The sequence below is a fragment of the Rhinolophus sinicus genome, chromosome 4 (genome assembly GCF_057876585.1).
Source record: "Rhinolophus sinicus isolate RSI-liver-muscle chromosome 4, RSI-T2T, whole genome shotgun sequence".
Taxonomy (NCBI): Eukaryota; Metazoa; Chordata; class Mammalia; order Chiroptera; family Rhinolophidae; genus Rhinolophus; species Rhinolophus sinicus.
Genome location: NC_142504.1, coordinates 88,024,976 through 88,043,247, shown reverse-complemented (window position 1 = coordinate 88,043,247; position 18,272 = coordinate 88,024,976). Strand labels below are relative to the sequence as shown.

The window sequence follows — 18,272 nt, the reverse complement described above, 5'->3', positions numbered from 1 at the left end:
ACTTTTTCTAGGATTAGTTCGTGAACTTAATTGTCACACCTCATATATCTTATAGATTGAGCCAATACAGGAAGATCCAACCAAGGCTGGCAGGGTCCCTTATACAAAACTTTTGAGACTGAACCACTTGGATTTTCTGCATTTCACGAAGTGAATTCATCAGACACATTTCCCTTAACCTCCAGTACATGCCTCCTCAAGAAAGCAGTTACCAAAGTAAGTTTGTCACTTGGGAGAACACAAAACTGTCTTAAACATGAGTTTAAACTAGACAGAAGATGTACTAGGCAAGTGTTGATATTGTTGAGGAAAAATTATTCTAACACTTGTTAAAAGGGTAAGGAAGACTTTATTAAGGACTTTGCAATAGGTATCAAGACTATCCCAAAAAGGATAGAAAAACACAGGGCTCAACTCTGAATATGACAGAGACAGCTGGGGATTTATGGCCAAGGAGCAGAGTGAAGGGATCACTGGGTGGAAAATTACTAAGAGGAGACATCAAGGGTAGGGGATTCTTGCCAAACTTACTTAACAGGATTGTTGATGAAGGCAGGCCAAGATGATTGTATATCGAGGGTGGGAGAATTCTCGTTAAATTGACTTAGCAGAATTCTTGCTAAAACTGAGCTAGGGAGGCCCAAGACAGTGTTCAAAAATAAGGCCTAGTTGAAAAGAGGGCTCAGAGAACTGTCAAAAGTTTAGTCTAGAAGAGATTCTATGAGTCTGTCAATATAATCACAATAAAAATATTTTTACAAATAAAACAATTGGCCTACATCATTAGTGAGGCGCATTCAAAGGACAGCCACCATAGGCTAGATCTTATTCTTCAAATAGTGGTTGGTGTTGATACTCTTATAGGTTTTTTAAATCTGATAATAGCAAATTGCTTGAGCACTTCCAATATGCCATCCACTCTTATAGGTGCTTTTCATGTATCATCTCATTCAGTCCTCACAGCATTTTTCCAAAGTAAGTACTATCCTCATTTTACATATAAGGAAACAGACTCAGAAATTAAGTATTAAAGATTAGTTAATAAATAGCACAGCCAGGTTCTGCAGGGCAGGACCACAAAGATTAGTAGGCTGTACTGGACGAAACAAGTAATTCTTAGAAGTAAGAATTTTAATTAAAGGAATAATTGTATGATTTATCAACTATTATTTGGTTGGGTTAAAACATTCAACTGGGCATTTGGTAATATGAGTTAAATTTTAAATATGAGAACTCAGGATTTTTAAGAATTTGTTTTCCAGCTCTGCTTCTGGCATGGTCTAATATAGAAATGCCATTTCTATCCCTCAGTAAAAGTATCCCCAACATCCTAATTTTGCGTCACTACTAATGTCAGCTCAAAAGTAACAGGGTTTCTTGGAGAGTGGCTGCTGCCATGTCTTAGGGCCGAGGGTGGTCCTGGGACTTTTCTTTGCAAGAAAGCAAGGAGGCTGCTTTCAGAGTTCTGATGCAATTGAAAGAATAAAGAAGTCAGCCTAAAAGGCGCTCTCTGAGCATCAAAATAGAAAATAAAGATTGTACTTAATTAAAACTAGTCTGTGTAAAATTGTCTCCATATTTTTTAAAATCAAAATTAGGATTTTCTTTTCAAATAATTAGTATTATATGCAAATTGACTTTTATTCTGAAAAGTTCCTATTTGTATTTCATTATAAGTTTAGTCCCAGGCCAGACAGAAACAAATTGAACACTTTGAGTTCTGCTTTGGGGTTACAGCCCCCAGAGCTCAGACTGGGAGGCACCCAGGCACGAATGTCATCCGGCCCCTGTGTGAGAAGAGCTATGCAGAGGCAGGTACAGTGCCTTCCAAGTCCAGCAGAGGCCCCTGAGTTAAGCTTGTGGTCAGTTTTGACCATTTCTGTGTATGTTATATATCAAGGAAATGGTTTACTGAAGAAAAAAAAGTGCTGACTGGAAGGAACCATTAGAGGGAGAAGCTGAAGGTGAAGGAAGGACTATTCCATTGACAAAGCCTCGAGTCAGAGGAGGGGTGACACCCAGGCTAGATGACCAGACTAGCCCTGTTGGGTAGGCTGCCTTTTCTTAACCTAACAGGAGAGAAGCAAGCAAGAGAGGCACCAGTGAGAAAATGACTCGGCTTTAAAGTAGAGCAATGTCTCCAATGTGCAATTGTATTTTGAGTCCCAGTTCATCCACTGGCGCTGCCCCTCTCCGGGTTGATATACTTAGGAACATTACTTAATTGTTCTAAAATCTAAAGGGATCACATTAAACATCACTTGTCCTTTTTGCAGTTAAAGCCCAAGGGGCTGTGCTGAGGGTGAGAATAATGGATAGCATGAACTAGGACATGTTGAACATGATTTTAGCCTACAGATCAGCTCTGTGACACCAGAGTTCTTTGTGATACTGAGACAATTATTAGATCCTCGTTCCCTCTTGCCCCTTTTCCATCTATTCCTGTTGATTTGGTTTCCTCTCTCAGGGTTCTGCTCACCCCTTCCCTTTCTGGCTCACGAGGATCCCCTTTTCACCCTCACGATGGCTGCCTTTAGTTTAGCATAGGCTTGCTGCAGTCCACAGGGTCAGTGGTGCTTGCTGTTCCTGGCTCCACATCTCAGGACATTTGGGTTTCCACTTGTTGGCTATTAATAATGCTGCAGTGAATATTCATATGCCAGATTTGTGTCAACATGCTTTCAGTCCTCTTGGGGATATACCTAGGAGCAAGGATATACCTTGCTGACCATTTATTTTCTTTGGAGAACTGTCTGCTCAGATTCTTTGTCCATGTTTTGTCTTTTTATTATTGAATTTTAAGAGTTCTTTAACAGATACATACTTTGCAAATATTTTTTCTTCCATTTTGTGGGTTTTTTCACTTTCTTGATGGTATCCTCATTTGAAGCACACAAGTCTTTGTGATGTAGTCCAATTTATGTTTTTGTTGTTTGTGCTTTTGGTGTTATATCTAGGAAACCATTGCTTAATCCAAGGTTCTTGAAGATTTAGTCCTATTTTCTTCTAAGAGTTTTGTATCCACACTATAATTTAAATAACTTTAGAGATGCCCAAAGGCCCTTTCTGCCAAATAGAAAAGCAAGCTACGGATCCATGTTCTTCACTTGCAGCTAAGGATATGTAAAAACTCTCCACCTACCGTAGGAGTTCCTACTTTTGCTAGTTCTTATCCACTTCCCAGTAATGTGGCTGGAAAAGATCTTACTTCTAAACCTAGTGTGGAACAACTGGGCTAAGGAACTGGAATTAAAATGTTGTAGTGCAGGAATATTTGCAGAGCTTGTGCTATGTGCTGGGCAGGAAACTAGGTGCTAGTGGCCCAGGTGAGATCACCCAGACCTGCACAGAGCTCATAAGCAGTTAGAGACACAATCAGAAACAAACTATAGGGTCACCAGTACTGTTGATAAAAAAAAGTGTCCCCCCATAATGCAGTGGGGTTGGAGTAGACAGCGGTTTCCAAAACTATGTGCAAAGGCCCAAAGCTGGCAAAAAGATGGTGTGTTCTGAGAACTGCAAAGAGCTCACTATGGCTGAGTGATCAGGGAGAGGGGTAAGCAAACAGAAGAGCAAGAGTTCAAGAGAAACAGATGTTCCAATGAGAAGTTAGCCAGAAAGGGGAATTATCTGTCATGACCAAAGTATTATGCTTGGTGCTGTGGACACAAAGGGAAGGCCCAGCCCCGCAGCCTGTGGCTTAGTCTCAAGTTCAGAATGATGATCTCACCATCCCTCTTTAATACTGACACTAGCTGGTGTAATTTCACTTCACACAACTACAAGACCTACTCGTTAATAACCTTGACTTTTCAGTTTACCAAGCCCTAATGGGAGAAAAATAAGTTTTAAACTGTAAGCAGGAGAAAGGCTTGGAAACAGATCATAGTTTAAAGTATCTAAATTATTTATTTAATGAGTTTTTAAAAAACAGGTTGAATACCATCCTAGCCTACATTTTTAAAAAGTATATCTGTATTCCAGAAAAAATTGAGACAGCTAAACTCTTAGGTTCTAATGTAAATTTTAGAACTAGAAATAAGTCTTCACCAGAGCACATGATGCCACTGATGGTGAAATATTACCAAAGAAACAATAGAAAATTGTAAAAATGAAAAATTTGGTGTCCGACTGAATCATCTATAATCAAGAATGTCCCATATATCTACTTTTGCATGCAAAATAGGAATGTTAAGATTTTACTAGTATGTAGTCATGCAGATGCTTGTGGGAAAACAAGTACACAGATACTTGATCCTTTTTTTGAATTAGCAATAAGGCTACAGAAATCCAGAAAGGAGTTAGTAGACCCTCTCATAAAGCTGTTTTTCTAACTTTAGTTTCAGAAATTGCATTAAACATTTCTTGTTTTCATAGTCCATCCTTCACAAAGAAGATAAGAAATTTCTGAAGTCAACCTTTGTTTTCTTTTGGGATTCACTCTGACTAAGTAACAATTTTAGTTGAGAGAAGTGTTTCTTTGTTTTCTTTGAGGAGCAAGTGGGTGTTGACTGTCCAGAGGTAGGTGTTCTGAAAAGAAACATAAAACCACACTTAGGTATGCTAACAAATGAATTTAAAAAGTTTTCTTCCTGTTTAGTTAGCCTATATAACTGCTACTAGAATCATTTTCTGCTCTTCTGTATTATGGCCATATACAAACAGTAGCTATACCAAGCACAATCATTCCCCAAATCGTCCTCACTAAATGGGCTATAGGCAACATTTAATTGGTATACTGGGTGGTTCTGGAAGCTTCTATCACATCTGAAAGAGAAGGCTAAAGGTAAAGTGTCAAGTCTGGGTTCCCTTTAAGTCTGACATCAAGATTCGCAATGACTTTAAAAACATATTACCTCTTCATAGCTCAAGACCACTTCCTTTTTCAGAAGTAAAGGATCTCAACCTACACATGTAGGTACCATTCCATTGTATCTTATTACCCCCAGAATGTAAGCTCCATAGGGCAGACACTTTGTAATACTAATTATATGTTTCAGTGCTTTTTAATAGTGCCATGCACAGAGGAGGCCCTCTGAAAATACTCATTCAAAAAACGATTCCCCATCTGGTATGTGTATATTTACGCCTCTTTCTATTTCATTCCTGCCAATTGTGTTCCATCCCCTGATCGCTTATTTGGGGTTTGTCAGTCTGAATCCTCTTCTGACTCCTCATCGATAAGATAAATGTGAAATATATTTAAGAAGCAGTCTAGTCTAAATAGTTAACTTTTTTAAAAAAACTTTTATTTATTTTAAGTGTGTTTTTCCAGGACCCATCAGCTCCAAGTCCAATTGTTGTTTCAATCTAGTTGTGGAGGGCGCAGCTCACAGTGGCCCATGCGGAGATTGAACTGGCAACCCTGGTGTTACGAGCATCATGCTCTAACCAACTGAGCTAACCGGCTGCCCCTGATTATTTTTAAATACACCAAATTTTCTTTTATTTATATTTATCCAATAAAGTGGAAATGTCCATGATGAATTCCCATGGTAACAAACATCAAAATAATTAAATTGAGAATATAGAGAAAATCGGACTTGAAATTTTAATTATTACCCAATTTTATAAACATCAAACTCAGTATAAAGAAAATTCGGTCAATACACAGAGATAATCCAGTCCTTCCTGAATTTTGTTGTGTTCAAGAAACTATCAGACTCACTTTCTCTTCTATAACAAAATATTCAAAAATTCCTTTTACAGTTTCTATGGAATTAAATTTATTGACTATTGTAATGAATACAGTATTGAGGATTATTAAAAATAGAACATGTGCCCAGTTATAGTTAACTTCATATCATTTGACTAATCCCTATTCAGTTAGATTTCCACAGGAATTTCTGGTAGAAGACATAGCAAGAACAAAGTTTAGAGCAGGAAAGTAAACTTGACTTGTTCAATTTTGCTGACATATAGGATGAATTCAGGCAAAGTAAGATGGGCAGACAGATTGGTGCCAGAGAGTAAGGTCTAGAAAGCCATGCGGGAGTATTTGGTCCACATGCTACAGAGTGAGGTTCTTCTAATCACTCTTCTAATCACTAGGAGGGTTTAAACAGGAAAACTCAGAAAATTATTGTAGCCGCCCCAGCAAAAAGTGAATAAAGCCCTGAAGAGACAGTAGCAGCAGGAGAAAACAGATGCAGACACAGGGAAGTAGCATAGGTAGCACTGGCGGCTAACCGGACAAGGCCCAAGGCAGCAGGAGTCATCAACTCAGGAGTCACCGACAGCATTTCAGGTCAGAATGTCCAGAAGGGCATGTTTGTTCAGGAATAAGGAATTGAGGATGGGCGGGCTTGAGGAGTTAGCTGTGGGGACATGTGGCGGGGTGAAGTGGATATACTTAGCAGGCAGCTGGGAACAGGCCCAGGTAGAGGTTGGAAGTTAGAGGAATATACCTGGAAGTCATGCCGAGAGGAGAATGGAAGATACGGGAGTATATGACACTAGAGAAGAAAAGGACATCGAGGAAAAAAGGGGGAAAAGGCCTGAACCGCATGGCAAATTTAGGGAGTGTAATTAGGAAATTAGAAGAAACACTTAGGAGTTAATGGCATTTCAAAGAGCTTAACGAATTAAGATACCTGAAAATCAATGCTGGGCTCTTGCCTCTGGAACCAGACTTATCATGATTCAGCTTCGCAGAACTTCGAGTTTTTCTCTCTGGTGTCTTCACGCTGAGTTTCCGTGTAGGAGTGATAGGATTGTTCTTCAATGCTGACGGAAAGCTTCTACTTTTACCATGATGTTTAACTGTTCTGTTACATGTTTTACAAGTAATCAACTACCATAAAAAGAAGAAATATTTGGCCTGATTTCTCTTCAATTTAAGCCAATAAACTACATGTTCATTAAATTCTTATATATAAGGGATTATACCAGGTACTACAGGGTGAGTTGACAGAGGTTGCCCTGGGAGCTTGTAGTCTAGCCGCAGGAATCAGACAAAACACAAATTTAAAATGAGAACATCTCCAATGAAAAAATTAATGGCTAAACATTTGTATTTAAAACACCTTTTAAAGATAACAAAGTCTCTACTTTCTCCATGTAAAACCATGTTTGGGGGGGAATGCAAAAGGAGACTGGGAATGATACCCTTTACCTGGATGTTCTTTATAATGGCAGTAGACATGTAACATTTTTTACAGATGAACTCCAAGCCTTTTCACAATAAAACATGGCACAAAAGTGAACCTTTCAAATCTAGTGATTCTGTAAATACAGGTCTAAAGTAATTTATAAAAACCATTCAAATGAATTCTCACATACTCAAACCTCTTCACTTCATTAACTCTAGAGGTTGATTTTCTTTTCAGGATTCATTTTTCAAGAAATGGTCCATTTTCTAGTTAAATGCCTTTCTTCTACATATCTGACTCACAATGCACAGGCCTCAACAAAATTAATACAAGCTCGTTTAGCTGAGAAGTACTCTGATGTTCATGAGCAGATGAAAATGCAAATGAAATGTCTTCATATATCAAAGGTCTATATAAGTGCTTTATACTTTTTGAAGAGACTGGATATAGATTAAAGGTCAATTTTATGACGAAGCAAAATGTACTTACCTGTCCAATACTGGTAAACTCCTAAACATGGCAGTTCCAAGTAATTACTAATTGGAGTCTTGGGCCAGACAATAAGCCTTCAACGCCCAGGGCCCAGCAGAGTGCCTGGTCATAAGCAGGCACTCAAATAGTTGATAAATGGTAACATAAACATGCAGGTAAAGTATCTGATACTGGTCTCTAGATAATAAGCCATAAGTAATTTGATTTCGGTTGTTTTATTCCATTTTATATCTCTCATACTTCGCACTGTTCGACACAAGACAGACCCTCACTAAAGGTTATGAATGAACATAAGATACTTACCTTTGTTGGGCATAAATACATACTCTGACATGGAGAGGGGATGAAGTGACACTGATAACTAATTACGAAGGTACTGTTGTTTGAAGAAAAGGACTATTAACTGAGAAAATAATTTATTGCTACTAGCTGCAGTTCACGTGAAGTCACATTGGTCAGCTCAAGAAATCCTCAAATTTGTGAAAAGAATTGTGCTCAATAATGAGATCTGAAAACAGTTGAGAGCCCATGATGTTTGGTTTTAAGTAATTGTGAAAAACAAAATAAGCTGTACTCTTGATGAAACAGTAATCACTAGAAAAAATTTTTATGTATATGATTTGACAATCTAAGTATATACTACTACCCCGTTTCTCCGAAAATAAGACCTAGCCGGACAATGAGCTCTAATGCATCTTTTGGAGCAAAAAATAATATAAGACCCGGTATATCATATCATATCATAGCATATTATATCATATATCATCATATCATACCCAGTCGGGTCTTATAAAATCGGGTCTTATATTAATTTTTGCTCCAAAAGATGCATTAGAGGTGACTGTCCGGCTAGGTCTTGTTTTCGGGGCAACACGGTACAAATATCTGAGTTATGTTGAGGCTTGTTCTTAATCAACATCATTTTAAGTGAAAGAAAATTCTAGCTTACACATACTGGTATAGAAAATTTTAGGTTACACATCTTACCAATACACTTTTGGAGTCTTTATACTTTTGCACAATTTTTGCTTCTTTAAATCTGAGTGTATTTCTTGCTTCTCGATTAAGAAGTTTCTGTATTTTGGCTGTCAATTTGGGCTTGGGTTTGAGGCGCACTCGAGAGTTATCCAGAACCAGCAACTGGAAACAGTAAGGACATGTTCCTTCAAAAGTGCTTTTAGCATCTAAAATTATACAAATGAAATTCATGATTCAGCAAATCAGAATATTGTATTACCCGTTTTTATTATAAATGTGAAAAAGTATATTGATATAAGCAGATATACATTCTCCTTAAGCAAACTCAAAATATGAGAATTTATAAAAAGATAAACTGGCAATAATTTATTGTGCAAAACACTAATTCTATCTATTTACTCCTTTTAGCAACAGATAGGGAATTCCCATTCTGCTATATTGCTCATTACTTGCTTCTAAGTAAAAAGGGCTGTATGTCTCACCTATTTTACAAACACATTTATCAAATAAATTTTACTGTCATTTTGTTTCTTTTTAAACTAATTAGCACAACTTAGTGGTTTGTGGGCTGGGCTTTGTCTGCAGGTAGCTATCTCAGTACAAGTTAAGAAGACAACAGACTTGCCCCAGACCCTTTATAAATCAAAGCATTCACTGACCATCTACCATGCCAGGCTGTGGAGACACAAATATGGAAGTGAAAGAGTTGCTATGTTTAAAGAACTCATTTTCTAGGGTAGCCCTAAACAAATGAAGATAAGACTGGTAAGAACTGTAACAGAATGTGATTTAAATGCCCTGGAAATTATTAAACTGCCTAGACCAGCCAGAAACACTTGAGATAGCTTGACAAAGTCTGTCACAGATGACAACAAATTCTATCTGTATTTGGAGATGGCACCCATTATGGGTAAAGGGCTTTCAGGTAGAAGTACAGTGAAAGAAAGCATGGCTACTGAGGGAAAGGTGAGGGTGTGAAGGTGATACATCACACCCTCATACAAAAAGTAAGGTGGGCATACCGTCTCTTTATTCAGTAACTGTTTATTGGTGAGCACTATACTAAGTACTAGGGATACAATAGCACTACAAAGAGCTAAGTACCATGATTGTAACTTAGCTCTACTCAATGTAAAATTCCTATTTTTGAGTGTTAAGTGCCAGGCACCATTCTGGGTGTTGGACATACAGCAATGAACAATTCTTGGAGGAGACAATAAATATAACAAAACCGAATGTTAAGTGCTGGGAAGAAAAAAGTAAGACAGGAAGGAAATAGGGAGTGACGACGAAGCTGCTGTCATCATTAACAGGGTAGCCAGGGAAGGCTTCCTGGAGTGACATTTGCTGAGACCATAGGAAGCGAGACAGAAATCCAAGCAGACATGAGATAAGAGTTCCAGACATTAGCAAGGACAGCTGCAAAGTCTGTGAAACAGCCTAATAGTGGTTAAAGTTAAATGAACAACAGGAAGAACAGGTCAGAAAGGTAGTGCGATCCTGTGATGTAAGGCCTGTAGTCCTTTAAGAAGATTTTCACTTTTCCTCTGAGATGGGAAGTCATTTGAGAGTTTGTAGCATAGAAGTGCCAGGATCTAGATTAGGTTTTTATTAGGCTCGCTTTGGTTGCTGGATTGAGATTGGACCTGTCGGCAGTAATCCAGGAGAAAGACTGATGATTTAGTGGTAAAATGGATATGAGAAGTGGCTAGATTGGGGATATATTTTAAAACCAATAGGATTTGCTGTCATATTGGCTTGGGGAGGAATGGCCCCAAGGTTGTGAGGCTGATTAAAGATGAGTTACCATTACCAAATGGGAAGAATTGTGTTGGGGGTAAAGCTCGGGTTTTGGCCTAATAGATATTCCAACCTTGTCAAGAAGGCATCCATCTGAGTTTCGGTTTCAGGGGAGAGGTCTGGGCTGCGGATATAAATGTGGAAGTCCTCAGTCTACAGCATTTAAAACTCATGAGACTAGATGAAACACTGTCACCAAGAAAGTGAGTGTAGCTAGGAAAGAGGTTCAACGACAGAGTAGCGGGACACGCCACCATCTATAGAGACGGGAAAGCAGGGCCGAAGGAGGAAAGCAAACTGGCTGAAGAGGCTGGAGGTGAACTGTGATGAGCTGGACGTCAATGAGGGAACTAGTCGAGAAGACTGATAAACGTGTCGGATGCTGCTAGTAGGTCCGGTAAGTTAAGACACATGAAAATTTGGATTTTTCACAAAACTGAGAAGCTTCTGCGGGGAAGGGGCTTATGAGGGCAGTGGGTCGATCAGATTTCTCTTTTGGATGATTCTGACCGCCGTGCAGAAGGGCGGGGAGCGGGGCGGCGAGAGCCTGAACCCCAGCCGACCGACGTTCCCCCTACCTTGTGACGAACCGTAGGTCCAGCTGTAAAAAGAGAAACAGACCCGTGAGAAAACACCTCCTGGCCGCTCGCGCCTCCCGCGTCCCCTCCCGCGTCCCCTCCCGCGTCCCCTCCCGTGCCTCTTACAGGAGATAGCGGGCCTGGCCCGGGCAGCTGTCTCGTAGTTTCCGCGCCGCGGCCTCAAGGTAGTGCTTCTGCCTCATCGCCACCGCCGTCCCCACGCCGCTAAGACCCGGTAACAAAAGGAGACTCCGGAAGCTGGGTTACCGGCGTACAGTGACATCGGCCCTCAAGCTCCCTCCAGAAACACGCGCCCTCGGTGAGCAGTTCCGGTTTCTTTCGCGTCTGCCCGACGCGTAGTCGGACCCTCTTCCCGCCCTTGGCCCAGCTTGGGGTGCCCAGTGCGGGTGCTCCTTAGCCCCAAACCTGGACGGAGAAACTTGACCCGTCAGGGGGTGGCAGTGTAAGGAGCCGAGTGTCCTACCAGCTTCTCTTTCTCTCCTGTTACTCTTTTTTTGACACCCCTATTGTGATTTCCAAAGCCCATGTCGCCCTTTAAATTTTCGAACCGGGGTTTTGACTTTGGCTGAGGATGCGGGGCCGCAGGGAGACCCCTGAGAGAATCGCGGCCTCAGCCTGGGAGAAGAGATTCCGAGTCCAGCCTGCTCTGGGCATGTGCACAAGAGAGCTTTTTTCTTTTTTTCTTTTCCTGTTTTTAATTGAAATTCACCCAACATAAAGTGAACCGTTTCAAGGTGAACAATTCAGTAGCATTTAATACATTGACAATGTTTCACAAACACCATTGTTATCTAGTTCTGAAACAGTTCTAGCACCTTAAAGGAAACCCCATTCCCCATTTAGCAGTTGCTGCTCCTTCCCTGCTCCCAATTCCTGGCAACCACTGGTTTGCTTTCTGTCCCTGTCTGCATGTAAGTGGAATCATACTTGTGATCTTTTGTGTCTGGCTTTTTCTGCTTAGTGTAATGTTGTTGAGGTTCCTTCACCTGGTAGCATATACTAGAACTTCATTCCTTTTTGTGGCTGAATAATAATTACATTGTATGTACCACATGTTTATCCATTCATTTGTTGGTGAATATTTGAATAGTTTCTATCTTTGCCTATTGTGAATAGTGCTCCTATGAACATGAACATGTATTTGTTTGAATACCTGTGTTTCTATTCTTTTGGCTTTAAATACCTCGGAGTGAAATTGCTGAGTCATATGGTAATTCCATGTGTAACAAGAGTTCCAATTTCTCCACACCCTTATCAACACCCATTTTCCATTTTTGTTTTTTAATTCTACCCATCTTAGTGGTTGCGAAGTGGCATCTCATTGTAGTTTTGATTTGCATTTCCCTAATGACTAATGACATTCAGCATCTTTTCACGTGTTTTGTTTGCAATTTGTATATCTTCTTTGGAGAAATGTCTGTTCCAGCCCTTTGCCCATTTCTAAATTGGGTTATTTCCCTTTGGGCATTGACTTGTTTTATATATATCTGTATTCTGCATATTTATTATCCTTATTTATCCTTCATTTTAATTTTAACAAGGAGTCCAATGATACAAAGGTTTGTAAAGAGAAAGTATATATTTACATCTATATATATATAGACAATTTTTAATTTTTCAAAAGAAAAGTTATTATGTCTGCTCTTCCCACCTTTCCATCTTACCTCTCTGAGGTGATCAATGTTGTCAGTTGGGTATCTTCTCCTTCTACATCCTTACACACATAAGTGCATGCATGAATGTGTAAACACCACCACTCACCACACATACACACACACACACACACGCACGCACCAAAAAAACAAAAACGTACACACATATACAAAATACCAAAACCAAAAATAAAATGTTAGTCCCTTACCACATAATTTGCCTTTTTCCTTAACAATTGGTCACAGACATCTTTCCAAGTCACTATAGGTAGTTCTCACATATGCTTTTTAACAGCTAACATTACAAAATGTAATGTAATTTATTCAACCATTTTCCTATTGACGGCCATTCAAATTTCTTTTAGTGCTTTCCTAATTCAAACAGTGGAGAAGCACACATACTGGTGCTTTTTTATGTCTTCTGTCTGAATTCCTAAAAGAGAAATTACTGAGTGCAATGATATGCACATTTTTTATTTGCCAGACCATTCAAAAAAAGGTTGTAGCAATTCACGCTCCCAGCATCAATGTCTGAGAAAGCTGGGTCAAACTGGACGGGTGAAAGGACGAGGGCTATTAGTTCACCTAAATACTAGCAGATAAAGCCTCCTTTAATATATTTGGTGGTTTGCATTTTCTCCTGTGAAGAGAAATCTTCTGTTGGGTTGTTTATCAATTTCTAGGAGATCTTTGTATTTGGGGGAAATTCATCCTCTGCTTGTCATATATAACGCAGTATTTTCCTGCTTCTTATCCTTGGCATGGTTTATAGCATTTTGCCATGCAGAATTTTGCATGTGGTCAGACTCTTCATTATTGGGTCTGGGTTTTCTGTGGAACTTAAAAAGTCTTTGTTTATGCCAAGGCTAGATAACTAACTATTCATCCAGAGGTTTTTCTCATACTTTTCTAGTTTGATTTTTTCCATGCACATCTTTAATTGATATGAAATGTATTTTCACTTAAGTATAAGGTAAAGCATCCAATTAACATTTTTTTCCCCAGATGGACAGCAAGTTATACACAGATCTCTTACTAGGTAAACTTGTCTTTTTCCATTGGAATTGAACTTAAAAAAACCACAAAGGTTCCGATGAACACTGAATGTGCCAGCACTTTTCTAAGCATCTTACTTGTATTCATGTAATCCTAACAACCCCATGGCATAGGTAAAATGCCAGTCTATCGTATATACATTTTTTAAAAACATAGTTGCATCTGTTTCTAGATTCTATATCTGTTTCACAGAAAAGAGGGGACATGCACTATATGTGCTTGTACAAGTATTCTCCCTGCCTCTCAGCATAGTTTCCTTCAAGTGTTCCTCTTCTGTCTGCTCTGAGCACCAAACTCCGATATCCAGATGCCTCCTCAGCATCTGTACTTATTTTGCATCTTGTTTTCTCAGATGCAGTAGGGCCCAAATACCACTATTGATTTCCCCCACCAACCTGCCCTGCTGTCCGGTTTCTTCCCTCTCAGCCCCATGAAGCCGCATTGCTGCTCCCTCTCTGTGCCCCATGTAGCCAGTCTGCCCGAAGGGCCTGCAGGCTCCCCACCAGAAGCAAATCAAGATTCTGCCCACTTCTGTTCCCTTCTTGGCCACCCTCTTCTTTTGCCTGCACACCTACCACAGCTCCCTACATTCCTTATCTGCTTCCGCTCTTGCCTGCTTTTTCTCTCCCAGTCCATTCTTCAGAGGGCAGTCAAAGTGGCCTTCTTAAAATGTAAATCATTTGTTGGGACACGGGAGTGTCCCTGCTTAGAGTCCTTTCCAGGCTCCTCATTTCACTTGGAACGTGAGTCCCTGGACGTGCTCTCCAGGGCCCTGCATGCTGGTCGCTGCTTCACCTCAGACCCCACTTTGTTGCACCTGCCCACCATCACACTGCTCCTGCCACCCTGGCCTTCATACTTGCCCACTGAATGCAACTATAAAATGGACAGAATGCATAGAACACCGAGAGGAAAACTGAAAAGTAAACAGTAGCAGGCTGCGTGGAGAAGACTTGAAGTACCAGTGAGCTAAAGGTGAGTTTACCGTTTTTGTTGCTTTGATATCTGCAGCCAGAAGCCCAGAAGTGGGCATGGAATGTGTGTAGAGAGATCTGCAGGGGAGCCCTTCAGTTCCGGCTGAGTAACAGGAAATGCCTAACACCCAGTGAGAGAGTGTGAAATTCTGTGTTTTTTTTTCCTTCTCTCCATTTTTCTTGAGCCCCAGTCCCCAAGCCATCCCGTGGTGGCAGCAGCAAAGGCCACAGCCGGAACCAGCAGGAGCCAAAACTCTGAAGAAGGGGAACATTCTTCTTCAATTGACGGATCTCTATAGCTTCCCCCCACCCTTTCTGTCTTCTGCCACTTGGCCAAAGATGGGAGCAGTAACAAAAGTACACAACAGTGGAGTCACATTCTGGCCCCAGCTTCCTGGCCATAGAACCAAAAGGGAAATTGCAGGGAACTGGAATGTACTGCAGAGATTGTAGAGAGAGAGGAGCTCTTTCTATGGTAAAATCCTATAAAGTTATATATGAACTTCTGGGCTCACCACCGAGCTGTGTACACACGGATCTGATCAGTATACCAGTGACTTTAAGAACCAAACTAACAGATCATTGACCAGCTCCCACATGACTACTGAGTAACACATATTCAGGATCTATCCGAATGGCACTGCAAAAACTTTGAAAACTGGACTTCTATTTGAATCACAGCTCACAGAAGGTGGGTTGAACTTGTAGCCTGAACCTAAGCAGGTATAGTGCCTAAAACAAAAATATGTACACCCTCCACAGGACTTAAATAATACCTCATTACATAATTTTCATGACATAAAATTTTAAATTTCTAGCAGACAATTCAAAATTACTCGGCATATGAAAAACCAAGAAATCTCAACCCACATGGGGAAAAACACTCAACAGACCAGCAAGACTGACACAGATGTTGGAATTATCTGACAAAGACTTTAAAGCAGTTATTATACAAATGCTCCAACAAGCAATCACAAACACTCTTGAAATGAGTAGAAAGTTAGCTAACTTTTCACGTGAAGGGCTCTGTAGTTAATATTTTAGCCTTTCAAGCGATTATAGTCTCTGTTGTATCTACTCAATGCTGTGAAAGCATCCACAGATAGCCATAGACGATATACAAACAAATGGGCATGGCTGTTTTCCATGAAAACTTCATTTGTGGGATTTGGCCTGTAGATCATAGTTCATCAACCCCTGAACGATAGTGTTTTCTAGATATTCTATATATTCATTAATATTTTTATGTGTGTCTAGTTGTTCTATTAATTCTCAAGAGCAGGGTCTTAGCATCTTTCACTATGATTGTGGGTTTGCTTATTTGTCCCCTTAGTTCTGTTAGTTTTTCTTAAGGTATTTTGAAGTTTTGACATGAAGTACGTTAACTCTTATAATTGTAATGTTTTCCTGATGTGTTGATCGTTTTATCATTATGAAATTTCCCTCTTTTTCTATAGAATATTCTGTCTCAAAGTCTATTTTATCAAATATTAATATAGCCACTTCAGATTTCTTTTTGTTTTTATTGTGGTAAAAACACAACACTACATTTACCATCTTAACAATTTTAAGTGTACAGTTCAGTCGTGTTAAGTATATTTACACTGTTGTGCTACAGACCTTTAGAACTGTTTCATCTTGTGAAACTGAAGCTCTATACCCATGAAACACTAGTTTCCTCTTCCCCCACAGCTCTTGGAAACCACCATTCTACTTTCTGTTTCTAAGAGTTGGACTACTTTAGGTACTTCATACAAGTGTAATCATACAGTATTTGTCCTTTTGTGACTGGCTTACTTCACTTAGCTTAATGTCCTTGAGGTTTATCCATGCTGTAACATGTGACAGGATTTTGTTCTTTTTAAATGCTGCATATTCTATTATACGTATGTACCAGATTTTCTTCATCCATTTGTCTGTCAGTGGACATTTGGGTTGCTTCCATATCTTGGCCACTTTGAATAATGCTGCAATGGATATGGGTGTGCAAATATCTCTTTGAGATCCTGCTTTGAATTCTTTCAGATAAATACCCAGAAGTGGAATTGCTGGATCATATGGTAATTCTATTTTTAATTTTTGAGACACCTCCATACTGTTTTCCATAATGGTTGCACCATTTAATGTCCCACCAACAGAACACAAGCATTCCAATTACTCCATATCCTCACCAATGCTTGCTATTGTCTGTTTTTTATTTTTGATAGTGGCGCTCTTAATGGATGTGAAATGATATTTCTTTGTGGCTTTGATTTGCATTTCTCTTATGATTAGAGATGGAGAGCATCTTTTCATATGCTTGTTGACCACTTTAGATTTCTTATTCTTTCTCTTTGCATGGTATAATTCTTTCCATCCTTTTTCTTTCAGCCTATTTGTGTCTTTGTAGTTAAAGTCCTGCTTGCTTTTTTTATTTTTATTTTTTATAGCATACAGTTGGGTCTTGTTTTTATTTTTTTTAATCCAGTCGGACAATCTCTGTCATTTAATTGGCATGCCTCATGTATTTGTATTTAATGTAGTTATTGATATTAGAGTGTGACATCTTTGAGGCATTGGAGAGCAGACTCTGGTAGGTAGCACAATGGCCCCCTGAAAATGTCCATTTCCTAATCCTTGGAACCTGTGAATATGTTACTTTACACAGCAAGAGGGATTTTGCAGATGTGATTAAGTTTACTGACTTTAAAATGGAGAGATTATTCTGGAGAATTTGGGTGGCCCCAATCTAATCACATGATTCCTTAAAAACAGAGAACCTTTCTGGGCTGGGTCAGAGATGAGACAGAAGAAAGACAGATTTGAAGCATGAAAGGGACTCCAACCCAAAGTTTCTGGCTTTGAAGACAGAGGAAGGAAGCCTCAAGTGATTGAATACAGCAGTGGCCAGTAGGAGCTGGAAACAACCCTTAGCTGACAGCCAGTAAGAAGGCAAGAAACTTAGTCTTGCCACCACAGGTTAGTGAATTGTTAACAACCCGATGAGCTGGAATCAGTCTCTCCTCTACAGCCTCTAGAAAGGAACACAGCCTGTCAAACCATTGATTTACAGGATTTCTGACCTCCAGAACTGACAGATAAGAAATCTGTGTCATTTGAAGCTGCTAGGCTGTGATAATTTGTTATGGCGGCAATAAAAAACTAATACAACACCTATTTGGGGGTTCGTCCTTTTCATGGATTTCCCTTAACTTTTCAATTCCAGTGACCTCAAACTCTGTTTCCTGTCCCCTTCAAGCTAGTCAGGTTGTGGTGGCTGTCTGCCGTTAGAACTGCTCATGGATTGGGGTTGTCCTCAGGTGAAAAGCCTTAAACTCACAAATCTCAGCAATTTCCATTCTTTTCAAGGGTGGTCCCCTCTCCAGTTTCTGCCTTCTTTTGGTCCATCTCCAAGGCCTTCAAATAACTTTTAAAAATATTTTGCTTAGATTTTTATCATTGTTATGTGCAGGTATGTTAGCCAACCATTACCAAAAGCTAGACCCTTATTATACTCTTCTGCCTACTTTCATGTTTGCAATTTTCCGTAATAAATTAAAAAACAAAAACAGTGGTTCTGTGCATGTCTTAATTTTTCAGATTCTCATTAGTCTGGGGGCTGACAATGCGTTGCCTTCTCTTAATATGGCC

General features: G+C 39.7%; 1 protein-coding gene and 1 long non-coding RNA gene across 3 annotated transcripts; one reads left to right on the top strand and one right to left on the bottom strand.

Moving 5' to 3' along the window:
- Positions 1–3,885: 3,885 nt before the first annotated feature.
- Positions 3,886–11,282, bottom strand: RMP24 (ribonuclease MRP subunit p24). Of its 2 annotated transcripts, XM_019740842.3 has the most exons (5): positions 11,066–11,232; positions 10,940–10,962; positions 8,571–8,767; positions 6,594–6,793; positions 3,886–4,530 (listed from the first exon to the last, which is right to left on the bottom strand). In XM_019740842.3, exons 1-5 carry the CDS (start codon positions 11,140–11,142, stop codon positions 4,386–4,388), a joined length of 642 nt encoding a protein of 213 aa, XP_019596401.3. In that variant the 5' UTR covers positions 11,143–11,232; the 3' UTR covers positions 3,886–4,385. The 2 variants fall into 2 exon arrangements, with proteins under 2 accessions (XP_019596401.3, XP_019596402.3); XM_019740843.3 differs by lacking the exon at positions 6,594–6,793 and having other exon boundaries at positions 11,066–11,282.
- Positions 11,283–11,392: 110 nt separating this feature from the next.
- Positions 11,393–18,269, top strand: LOC141573149 (uncharacterized). The gene is made up of 3 exons (XR_012498766.2): positions 11,393–14,643; positions 16,668–16,702; positions 17,397–18,269. It is a non-coding gene; the product is annotated as an uncharacterized LOC141573149 (long non-coding RNA).
- The last annotated feature ends 3 nt before the right edge of the window (positions 18,270–18,272 follow it).